The 11,874-nt window shown below is 35.1% G+C and overlaps 1 protein-coding gene across 3 annotated transcripts in view; it reads right to left on the bottom strand.

The window, feature by feature from the left end:
- The window catches only part of PPFIBP2 (PPFIA binding protein 2), a 44,053-nt gene that overhangs the window by 12,298 nt on the left and 19,881 nt on the right, over window positions 1-11,874 (bottom strand). For 2 of the 3 annotated variants that reach the window (XM_019615371.2, XM_019615372.2), the window contains exons 5-12: window positions 10,029-10,137; window positions 7,110-7,171; window positions 5,822-5,897; window positions 4,035-4,141; window positions 3,595-3,659; window positions 3,067-3,127; window positions 1,475-1,516; window positions 101-245 (exon numbers count right to left, since the gene is read on the bottom strand). In XM_019615371.2, coding sequence (XP_019470916.1) covers window positions 101-245; window positions 1,475-1,516; window positions 3,067-3,127; window positions 3,595-3,659; window positions 4,035-4,141; window positions 5,822-5,897; window positions 7,110-7,171; window positions 10,029-10,137 — 667 coding nt within the window. Of the gene's footprint in view, window positions 1-100; window positions 246-1,474; window positions 1,517-3,066; window positions 3,128-3,594; window positions 3,660-4,034; window positions 4,142-5,821; window positions 5,898-7,109; window positions 7,172-8,788; window positions 8,822-10,028; window positions 10,138-11,874 lie in introns of all 3 variants that reach the window. The other variant, XM_019615370.2, reaches the window with a different exon arrangement.

Here is an 11,874-nt window from a genome sequence, read left to right as displayed (position 1 = left end):
AAACAACAACAAAAAAAAAAGTGTGCTATTTCCCTTATTAGTCTGCTTTTTTGCCTTTTCCATAACCCCCATGCTGCCTCTGAGAGACACGGATACGTACTCAGGCCCAGGATGCTGTTGTACTCAGTGTCATTGGTGTCAGGTGAATTTGACTCATTATATGTTCCCTGGTCTCCATTCTGTGTGGGTCGAGGAAGTTTTCCTGGCAAAGTTTGATATTTACTGCCTTTCACAAGTGGCTTCCTCTGTTGATTTCATTTTTTAAGAGGAGAAAAAAAAAATAAATCACTCTTTGCAATTACAGTCTGGCAGACAATAATTTAAAAGTTTAGAAAAAGTATTTTGCAGTTTACAGTTCTAAATGACACCATCACCTTTCATGTTCCTTTTTATAGATATTCAATTTAAATCTAATAATCAGCTGCCAAGAAGTTCTAGCTAAGACCCAGCCTTCTCTTCCCTTCTTTCCCCCTTCAGCCAGACTGTAAATTATATTAAACCGTAATATATACTGAATATTTCCTAGTTTCCTCATAAATGTTTCTCTAGCCACCTCTGCTTCCTTCAGGACCCTGACACCACATGTCCTTCCAAGGCCAACTTTGATAGTAGCATAAATGCGTTTAGTCATTTCCCAGCCCATTCTTTGCTCTGTCACATTTTTCTTTTACACTTCACCCAACTGTCAGTGTTTTTGCCCTACAGTTTTGTCTCAGTTTAAGCCAAAGGCATTTCAATAACTCAAATTTGGTCAGACATTTTGCCCACCGGTATTAATGACATACAAAGAATCAACAATGAATTTAGGCTACAGAAATTTTAACTTCTTAAGCTGAGTTACAGGAATAGAGGGTTTTTTTCTGGAAAAGAAATGAGCCTGCATATCCAATTATGGTAGTGGTGTACATTCAACGTGTAATTTGAAATAAGCACAAATACTCCCCTATTTAGTAACGTCATTTAATTGTTTTGAAACATCTCGATCAAACTTGTCTGGGACAGGATAATACATAATTACTGGTTTATCCATTCTTGTTTCAAGGCCAGAAGTGATTTCAGTGATTCTATAATCACAGACCAGATTCCTCAGTTTCAGGGACTGCGGTGCCAGATCCCTGCTCTTGTTTGGCTTGTGTTGTGAAACTGCAGTTTCACAGCTGTCTCAGCTTGTACATGAGTAGAGAAACTGCATACTACTTTTATCAAAGATTAGCACTGTGTTTTCTGAAACTGACTGACTTCCAACCTTAGATACCCAAAAGCTTGGTTGAATAAAAAACACCACCACCACACAGAAAAAAAAACAAAACAAAACAAATCACCACTAAAAAAAAAACAACTCTTCAATCCTTACCCCCACTTTCAAATTTTGTCAGGTGCCTAGACTTTACAAACATTTTAAAAGGGAAAATGAAGTGAAAACACAGCCACAACATCACAGCAGATAAATGTTAAGTGTTTACGGTTAATATACCTCTTGTTCTACAACAGGCTGTACTGGTTTTCCATCTATATACTACGGAGTTGCAGGGAGAGTAATTTCAAAATTTTATGGAAAAAAGCAACAGACAAATGTTAGTATTAATATTCATACATAAAACATCAATTGTAGCTTGATTACTATAGCGATGCTATTTAATGCATTGACAATATATTACAAGGTCTGCTATCTCCTCATTTTCATTATGTATTTAATATTAAAAACACAGGTTCAAAAGATTACAAAATTTGTGCCCAGTTCACGTTCTGTTATGAAAGGGATTTCAGCATTTCTGGGCTTCTGAAGGTTTCCATTGGACTTGCATTGAGCTGGGAATGTGACATTCACATAACACTTAAAACAATGTGAAAGTGACTGACATAAGAGAACATACGCAATGCTGTATGTATCCAGCTGAAACTATAAAAAAAGAGCTGTGATAGAAATGAATTAAAAAAAAAAAAAATACAGCATGGGGAGGTCAGAGACACCAGAATGTTTCATCTTATTATTGCTGAATGTAATTAAAATTTGAGTCTTGTGCAAAAAACAACTTCAGAAATGATGCTGTTAGCACAAGTTCCACTGGACTCAGTGAAAGGAGCAAATTCTGGTGCTGGGTCAGCAAAAGAAATATTTGTTTTGGCTAAGTTGTGACTAATTCATATTTAGTCAATCACTTACATGCATAGGGAGGTCTGTTTCACTAAGAAGCCTCATGCCTAAATGAGGGCACATAATTTAAGCGCCCTGATGAACATGGGGCTCACTGGCTACGGTTGTGCCATCTTTGATTTCAGCCTGATCTTACCATAAAGACAACGTTTTTTCAACTTAAGACAAAAATAATTTAAAAGTTATGAAAAGAAAGCAGACCTTCATAAATTCCATATGGAGCCAAGTGTTAGTTGTTATTCAGTCTGTCTTGTGTGTGACCACACTCAAATGAATGCAACATAAATTTCAAACATTTGGTGATTATCATTTTTAGACATTTAAGAACAAATTCAATGAAATTTGAAGTAGTAAAAAAATCATATTACTAGGGAATATGGTTATTATCCTTTTCAAATGGCATTACTAAGTATGCATAATTCGTGTTAAGTCTTGGTACAGAAAATGTCAATAATAGTTTCACAGATTTTAGGTGTAGAAAAAGCTTCAGTGTATGTAACAAAAAGTAAAACCTCTGGACCATAGCATAAGGAGACTTACTAAATTGCGAAGTCTTAATTCTGGAATTAAGCCATAGAATTAACAACAGTGCTCCTGTTGTTTAATGAAAACAGCGTTACTATCATCTTCAATAATGCCATTTATATCAGAAGTCAAAGTTAGAAGGTAACACTCATGTGGAAACACTCAGAAAGAAATCCTATGTGAAAATGCATGCCCATTCTCAATACTTTTTGATTGCTTTCAAGTTCTGTTAACATTTCAGCAAATAGGAACTCAAAACTATTTTAAGAACACCTTTCTATAAACAAAATGTTATACAGTTCAACAGAATGGCTCCTTATTATCGTTATAGTTATACTTCTTTTAAATAATTTTATCACAGAAATTCTGAGTACAAATAAACCAACCTTTTCCAGGGATTCACTCTGCAAGTCTTCTAAGCTACTTGACTTTTTTTTCTGTGGAACCCTTAAAATAATAAGAGGCAAAAAGACCACAATAAATACAATATAATATGTTTACATCACAACACTATCATGATAGTTGTTGTATATCACAATTTCTTTGTCTAACAGATAACTCACAAATAGATTTGTTTGTACCCTAAAACTCATAGTACTGAGCTTAAAACATATTTCTGATGTAAATGAAGTCAGAAACGTGAAAGAGACTTCTAGTCAGCAATGAAAGGCAACAACTACAGTGACCAAGTTCAAACCATAAATGACTTTTTAGAAACTCTGAATCAAAAGTGGATGTTAAAAAAGCTCTGCAAACACCATGCAACATTAAGGGCTTTTAAAAATATTTTTAAAATGGAAGAAAAAAAGTTGTTTAAGAGCAGACAGGACTAGATGCAGCATTTAATAATTAATTAATGTAGATTAAATAATGTAGACTTCAGACAACCTGCACAGAAGAAAGAAATGCCTTGCCTGATTTCCGTAGTTTTGTGCGTCACTGGAGATAGCAAAGCTGGTGACAATTCTCCTGAAGAGGCCTATGCAAAACAGAAGTTTCATGCCTGTAACTCTGGTGTCTTCATCTGAACCTACAGTGAGGGTGACGAGGCACTGCCACAGGTTGCGCAGAACTGTGGTGTAAGCCCCGCCCCTGGATACACTTCAAGACCAGGCTGGATGGGGCTCTGAGTGACCTGACCTAGCAGTGGGTGCCCCTGTTCACTGCAAGGGAGTTGGACCAGACGGCCTTTAGAGATTCCATCAAATTCTAAAGATTCTGTGATTACCAGTAGGCACAAAAATTTAGCAAGGTCCAAATCCTTGTCTGCATTACCTCTGCTACAACAGAGAGACCAAGACAAACAACTTGAATTTGCAGCAGAACCTGCTTCTAAAACATCTTTACTAAGTACCTCTGCTTTAAATAATTCTCCTTGAGGATTATTCAAAACATTCAACTTCCTTAAAGTTGCCTCAAGTTCTTCTTCACTGCCATCAGAGACAATTCTGTCTGAAGAGCCTGCAAGCATTAAAAGTAGAAATGGAGATAAACAGGTAAAAATACAACATTTAGGACTGTATTTAGGCTATCTAAATACTAGTTTCTAAATTCCACTTTTTGATTTCATCTGATGCATTTAGGTCAGCAGCCTCTCCACTCTACATGCCTCCTTAGGGCTCTGACTTGTAAGCAAGATGATTTGTATTTGAGCAACAAATATAACACTTATAGTCATCTGTTGTGCTCTGCTCAGAGTACGTGCGCTGATTGTGAACCACGCTAACTCAGAGTTTCATGTTCTGAGGCAAGATCAAGTTGGTACCATTTTCTTTCTCGCACTATGTCACTTTATAGGAATTATGTTAGATGTCAGATGTATCATAAAGCAGGGTCCTGTACTCACTTTGAGGATAAACATGTTTACATGTTTTTTTTCTGGATATCTCGGAGTGAACAAGGTTTTATTCTTAAATTGTCAAATGTAAGAGGAGGGAAAGGGCAGCAAAACTTACAGTATTCATTGCAGCTCTTTTTAGCAATATGTCATGTACAAAAAGAAAAGCGTCCTCATAACAGATTCCTTGTGATGAACACAGTATAAAAAGCATGACATGAAGGGAAAAGTACTCCCAGGTGGCTGGCTGGTGGCTAATCACTACTGTCATTCCTGAACTGAATGGTAGTGTAGAAATCTGAATGTCGGGTGCAATTAAAAGTTCATCATTTGCTAAAGTCTCCTGGTTTCACTTTACACTGTAAAAACTTGCTATTTTTTACGTAATCATAGAAATAAAGCATCACGCAGACGTAAGGCCTATCTGTATCCTTTAATCATCTCCTGCAGATGAATTAAAGTGTTATTTTAATTTTGAATAACAGATTCCAGAAGGGGATTTAATGCAATCTAACAAGATTACTTTAAACTTGTGTCTTTAGCTAACTTGACTGAACTATCCTAATTGTTTGTGTGTCAACAAATTCTTCGTCAGCACAAGCATTCTGCTCAGTCCTTTTCACCCTTTCTTCTGTAATTCCTTTTCATGCAACATCTACAACCCTTCACTATATGGATGTAGGTGTTCTGCAGTCCAAGACCTTTGCCCCACTGAGGTGTATAGAAAATATTTTAAGGAAAGCAGTGCTGACTTTGGATTGCCTTGACACAAAATGAGGTGGAACTGCATAACTTCAGACCTGACAGATGAGCAGTTTACACAGCTAAACAACCAGAGCAGTCATCTCATCAACCATCATTCTTTATCATTCAGAATCATAGAATATAAAACATAAATAGCAGCAAAATTAGGCTCAAGAAGGAAATTACTAGTAACTGAGTAGAACAAAATTTAGGTAAAGTCTTACGGAATTCAGTTTCTCTGAATATTAATGTTATAACTAAATCCTCAGATAGCCTTGATTTTTTTATTTTTTTATTTTTATTTTTTTGCACTGACCCCAGGCTAAGAACCAAGAAGGCAACATCTACCAGCTAGAGACAAAAACATACAAGCATGCTCAAGCAATACTGTCACTCTCTCTACTCTTACAGCACTCCAACACGATACAAAGGTATGGATAATGAACTATATGAACTATATAGAATTATTCATGTATATTTTAAAGCCAACAAATAGCAGTCATAGTGGATGCAGTTTTTAAAACACTCAGAACCAGGAAATTATTCACAAGACATTTTACCTTGAGCTGCAGTCATTATCTCCTTGACCCTCCTACACTGGCTTAGCAGTAGTGTTAACTCCTCTATTCGACGGTCCTGTGAATAGCATTAAATGAAATTTAGTTGCATATTTTCTGCCCTAATTGACACAAGAAACCATGCTTAGAGTTACTGAAAAAGCTGTTGAGAGATATTCCCTTTCGGAAGAATACTTTATTTTGCAACATTATTGAGTGTAACAGCTCTGCACTGAATATTTATGAGGCTGTGGGTAAACCATCTGACAACTAATTTAAACACTACATTATCCAAATAAATGACCTTTCTTTCCCTGTGAGTATATCCGGGTATTAGGTCATAAAAACACCACCTTATGTTCCCTTCAAGTGTTAAAATCTTATACAAACTTGGAACAATTTTGCAAAGCAATGATGCTACATCTTATTTTCTAGGTGTAAATTCTAGATTTTTTAATGCTTGAGATACTAGATACTGTCTCACTGATGTTCTCCAGAATTAACATTGCTCTGTGAGATCCCCCATTTACTGATGGAAGTTTTTAGGGATGTATGTTATTGTCATTACACCTTCATTATATATGAAGGTATCACCATCAAAGAGCTTATTACCTGGTTTATTATCATAAAACAAGAATTAAAATTTTGTCAAGAATGTAAGTAGGGAAAAGGTGCTACAAAAATAAGGAACACTTTATGTAATAAAGTCAGTGGTATGTGAAGGTCTTGCACTTGAGTTGCCCAATTAACAGACTAACAGCATACCAGAGGTTATGAGAGACCAAAGCCATATTTGCTATTTCAGTGGGTTTAATTTTGTGTCCCCTAATTTTTTTACTACTCCTCACACCTCTTTTTTTGTTTTGTTTGCTTTTAAACTCGTCCTTATTTTAAATCTGGCCACATTTTATTAAGATTGTACTTTCTTTTTATATCATAATCTGATCTGTGCATACCACTGCAGTTCAGATCAAGTTTGGAAGACTAAGAGCTACCTGACATAAGCAAACCTTAAAGCCTTTCTTGCTCTAGCAGAAAACAAGAGATTTTGCTCATTACAGGCTTTGCTTTCTGCTCTTCTCAGGAATCCCATGTATCTAACAAGTTCTGCAACAAGTTAGCAAGGTCAGCCATGCTTACTATTAAAAATCAACCTTCTGGCACAGTCTCATGGGATAATCCAAAAACCAGGGCATTATCACACTTAAGGAAAGCGAGTTATTCAGATCTTCACAGAGATTCAAAATCATAATTTCAGTTTTGTTACATAGAAAGAAGATTATTTTCTCACCTTTTCTTCGTTTGCAGCCAATAATGATTCCATTCCTATCTTCAACCGTTGTACTTCTTGATCTAAAAATGTGATCAGAAAATTTCTTTCTATATTTAATCTAAATGGTATCTATTTTACAGTACTCTCCCCTATGTTCTTACAAGTAACCCAAACCATGTAAATTCCTTCTAATATAAATCTTTTGAAAAGGTGAACTATTTAAAGCACCACAGAATGAACATGCTGGGTTTGCATGTGTCTACACAATGCGTGGGAATATTTCATATTCCCAAATTCCTGTAAGAAAAGAAAAAACCAATGAAACTTATTTTGCAAAAATGAGAGGGTGTTTGCTGTTCTGTATTTACGGAAATAAAAGTAAACATGACTGAAAATTAATTAATTATATTCCATGCCAGAAAAATATTCTCCAGTTTATGAGAAGTCAGTCAAGATCCTTCTTTGAGACTTGAAAAATAGCAATAATTATTTTCATATTCTCTAATAAGGAAAATTTATAAATATTTTTTCTTAAAATGTCTCAGTGTAAATAACTGAGTTAATGTCTGCATCAAGAAGTAATACATAATTGCCTTAGAAAGATAGCAGTACAATATAGATTCAGAGGTTATTAAAAATGTTGTAGTCAAAGTGACTTAAAACAAACTTTCTGAAAACTGACAGGGTAGTTAATGATGTCATCCCAACTTTGCTGAACCACATCCTTCATTTTTTCTTTAGATAATATTCATATCAGTTCCAACCTGTTTTGAAACAAGTATAGATGATGGAGACAGAAGTGCATTGACATTAGAACAGACCTATTTGTTTCACAGAGGACTATGAAAAACAGATGTGGAAGGCATGAAGTCAGAGTAAGGGAGGAGTCAACAGCATAAAAAAACATTTTAAAATGTTCAACTAAATGTTGGTAATCAATCATTTTCAAGAACTGTAATTGTTTTCTCTGGTAGTGATTCTGAAAAATATGCACTTTTTAATTGATTACATTTTAAAACACGTAAAGGGACTTCTCAAACATTTCTCTTTCAAAAACGAACACTTAAGAACACAAGGCATGCCTCAGACACAGCCAACTCAAAAACTGAAGCCAGCAGACAATGGGCAAGCAATTAGAAAATGTTTAAGAAGCCATTACAAATCACAGTGCTGCTAATTTCAGTTCATAACACTAGATTTCAAAAAGACCTGGTGTTAAGGTATTGTTAAGCACACAAAGCAAACTTTACTTAGAATATTTATAAGAATACCAAGTATGGAAACAGATTTTTGTTCAGAGTGATTTATTTATTTATTTACTGCTACTGATTAAAAAACAAACAAACAAACTCAAATGCTTTCCTTTGAGGAAAAAGGCTTACAACTGAAGCCATCTTCCCAGGTATTGTAAAAAGAGGTAAAGGTGAAGTGTGAGCTCTGTTAACCGTGACAATGTCAGTTTGAAGTCCTAGCTATCTAATTAGTGAGCTTTTGATTTGTTTTCTGAAGTGAAATCTTACTGAACAAGATAAGTAGCTGACTGCTTGCAGCAAGCAATGAAAGCAATTTCTCATGTATATGAGAATTAGACTTTCAAATCTAAACAAACGTTGAATCACTGTTGCAGAATGCATTTGAGTTACAATTTGGGTGGAAGGAACAGTGAGAAAAAGCCACAAGTGAATTGCAAGGCTTACGGTTTTTTTTTAGCCTTCTTTTATAAACTTCCTCTATGGTGGTAAATGGTGGGAGTCAAATAAAATATATAGAAAAAGCACAGATTAGATAAGGTTTGCATTTTAATGAGAATACGCATTCTAGTATACTAGAAAGAACATTATTTTTCTACTTTATTTGAGAAGATTACCTGAAAATCTGATGAATTGTTCCAGTTTTTTCAAAAGCCTTATTACTGCTGCATACTGTCTCTTTTCAAATATAGTCTAAGTGTTTTCCTTAAAGGTAGTATGAAGAATCTGTACAGACTCTCCTCCCACTGGATTCAAGGTGAATTACACCTATCTTCAGCATGAACTGGACAAGACACACTGCTAAAAGCTGAAAGTCGCTGAGCTCTCAACTTGTTGGCATACAGCTACCTGTCCCTTGAAATATCACAACTTGAGAACCTCATAGAAAATACAACATTCTATTAGTAGGAGAGTCTGTCCACAAGACACTGTTGTTAGAGAAGGTAATTTCTAGTTAGACATGCAGTACTTCACATGCACAAACTCTGCAAATGAATAAAATCAGTGCTAGGCACATGTTAAAGTTTCACAGAACAGGACTGTCATTTCTTCCGAATAAACAGCAGTCAAGTATACAGACTGTCCTCTTCCTGAAAAGAGGCATCTGCAGTAATTCCCATAAGGAGACTCTTGGTGAGCACTAATAATGAGGGAGCACAAACCTCCTGAAGTCAAGTCTCAAACAAAGACACTATCTGTAAACACTAGGTAACATCCACAAAAAATTTAGTGCAGCTATCTGATACACCATGGTAAACCTGCACACAGATAATCCTGCACTAAGAGTCAGTATTGTGGATGAAAAAGTTCACTAACATCATAAAGCTAACAACTGACAGAAGCTCTAGGGAGACTGTGGCATCACTGGTTGAGAGCAAAGGGTAAGCAAACTGATTAATCTGTTATTCACCTGTATCAAGTATGCAGACTTAACACAGAAATCTGTGACACAGTCCTGAACAAAGGAAAGATGTGCATTAACAAATGTTTTAAAATGTTAAATCATTCCAACATTATACCTAGCTACTATTGAGACCGTTTTTCTTAAAAAATGGCAACTGTCAAGATTTTTTCAAAGCAATTTTGTAGGGAAAAAAATATATATTCCTACTGAACAAGAACAACTCTTTGAAGTTATAAATAGAATCCCAGTTGAAAAAAATCAGTGGAATTCCCCTCCTCTTACCTCTTTCTGCAACTTCGCTATGTGATGAGGTCCTAGATAGCTGACATTGTAAGCGTTCAATTTCTGCATCTTTGAGAGCTAATTGCTCCTGAAGCTGGGCTATCTCAGCCTGAGAGTAAAACAAATTCAGAACAACATGATTATGGGTTCTCTGTGATTTTTTTCCCATGAACTAGAAGATTTCTAAACATAACACTAGTTTGAATTAAGTCCTTTTCCCAGTTAGGGGCATTTCATAAACACTATACAACTTTATGCATTTCCTCGTGTTCTACAATTCCTTTCACAGAAGCTCCATTTTACAGTACAATTAGCTCTCAGAGAAGAGAGGATGGTGAGACAAGTAACATTTTCAAGGATTCATGTATGTAAAGAAATTACAACACTACAAGAAAGCTTTCAATATTACTCTGCTGATCATGCAGTGTTGACTGTGATAGGGCAACTCCTGAGTTTTGCATGAAGACCACTATAAGACAGCAAAGCATTTTTTTTTTTTTAATATATATATTTTTATTCTAGTTGCTACTTAATATCACTTGGGAAAAGTGATTCTTCAGCTTAAAATACAGTGACTCATCTTTTTCTTCCTATTTATAATAAAAACGTTCAATAGCATCCTTTACTAAATCAGTAACTAAGTTAAGATTTTCTTCAGCAGCCTGTATTATATTGAATTTATATCGAATCATTGCATGTCCATCAGCATAAACATGAAGAACTTGCTTCTAGTTTTAAGAAAATAATTAAAATCCACTAATGTATGACTAGTCTTTCAAAATATTAAAATAAAGGAAGAAAAATGCAATACACCGAACATCAGCTGGACAGGATAAAATATAGACTAAAATATGGACTACACAAACTTTCTGTTTTTAAACCAAGAAAGGAGGAGGCAGCTGGATGGCAGGAAGAGTTCACTACAATCCTGTCTGCAGTCCCTCATGGAACAGAGAAATCTGCCTTGTTGCATCTCTGAGGGGCTCCTACACTTTCCAGTGACTAATGTGCTTTTTATATCCAGTCATGGAAATACTCCAATTCCTCATCTAAGAAGCTGAAGCAACAGAAAGACAAAGCTGCAGACCTCTTAATACCAGATTTGGATACACCTCTGCTGGTTTATTTGACCTCATAGTTCTCTTAATTATTCTCCTTTCTTTTAAATTTTTCATTCCTGTCATCTCTGTAATTATTTTTTTTCTTCCTCTCTTTTTCCCTTGTACTCTTTTTCCTCCCTTCCTAGTTCTGTACTTTTTCAATAAGTATCACTATTCATTGTTATTTTTGCTCTGCTTCTACCCGTAATCTTCATATGTCTTGGAAGCTGACCACATGCTGCTTAACAAAATATTTTCCTCAAGACTGTTCATTGCTGACACATCAGAGGAGACATTTTCATGGATATAAGAGCTTTTAACTTAATAAATAAATAATAATTAAAATTATTAGAGCAAAACATCAATATTCATCTAAGAATTCTCAAAAGAAAGAAATGTTGATACAGAAAACAGCTATGTGTCATTTCTGGATCAAGCTTTCAGCTATTTCAATCACAACTCAGTTTAATAATTTAAAATGTTTTTCCAAGATACAACCACAACTCAGAAAAGTCATTCATTCATTCATACAAACACTCACTATAGCACTGCATGTATGAAAGGTAACATGATGACAAAACAAAAATCTTACTTTGATCTAAAAAAGGGCTAAAAATTCAAAGTAGAACTAAAGTGTAACTGTTTTACAATGAGAATGTTCAACCAGAAAAATAAATTACTGGCAAAAATGGTCAAATGTGTCATATGTGTCATATTAACTTCCTCCAGATTGAATACAACAGCTT

The sequence above is a fragment of the Meleagris gallopavo genome, chromosome 5 (assembly GCF_000146605.3).
Source record: "Meleagris gallopavo isolate NT-WF06-2002-E0010 breed Aviagen turkey brand Nicholas breeding stock chromosome 5, Turkey_5.1, whole genome shotgun sequence".
Lineage (NCBI taxonomy): Eukaryota > Metazoa > Chordata > Aves > Galliformes > Phasianidae > Meleagris > Meleagris gallopavo.
This window is presented reverse-complemented; position numbering and strand designations above follow the sequence as displayed.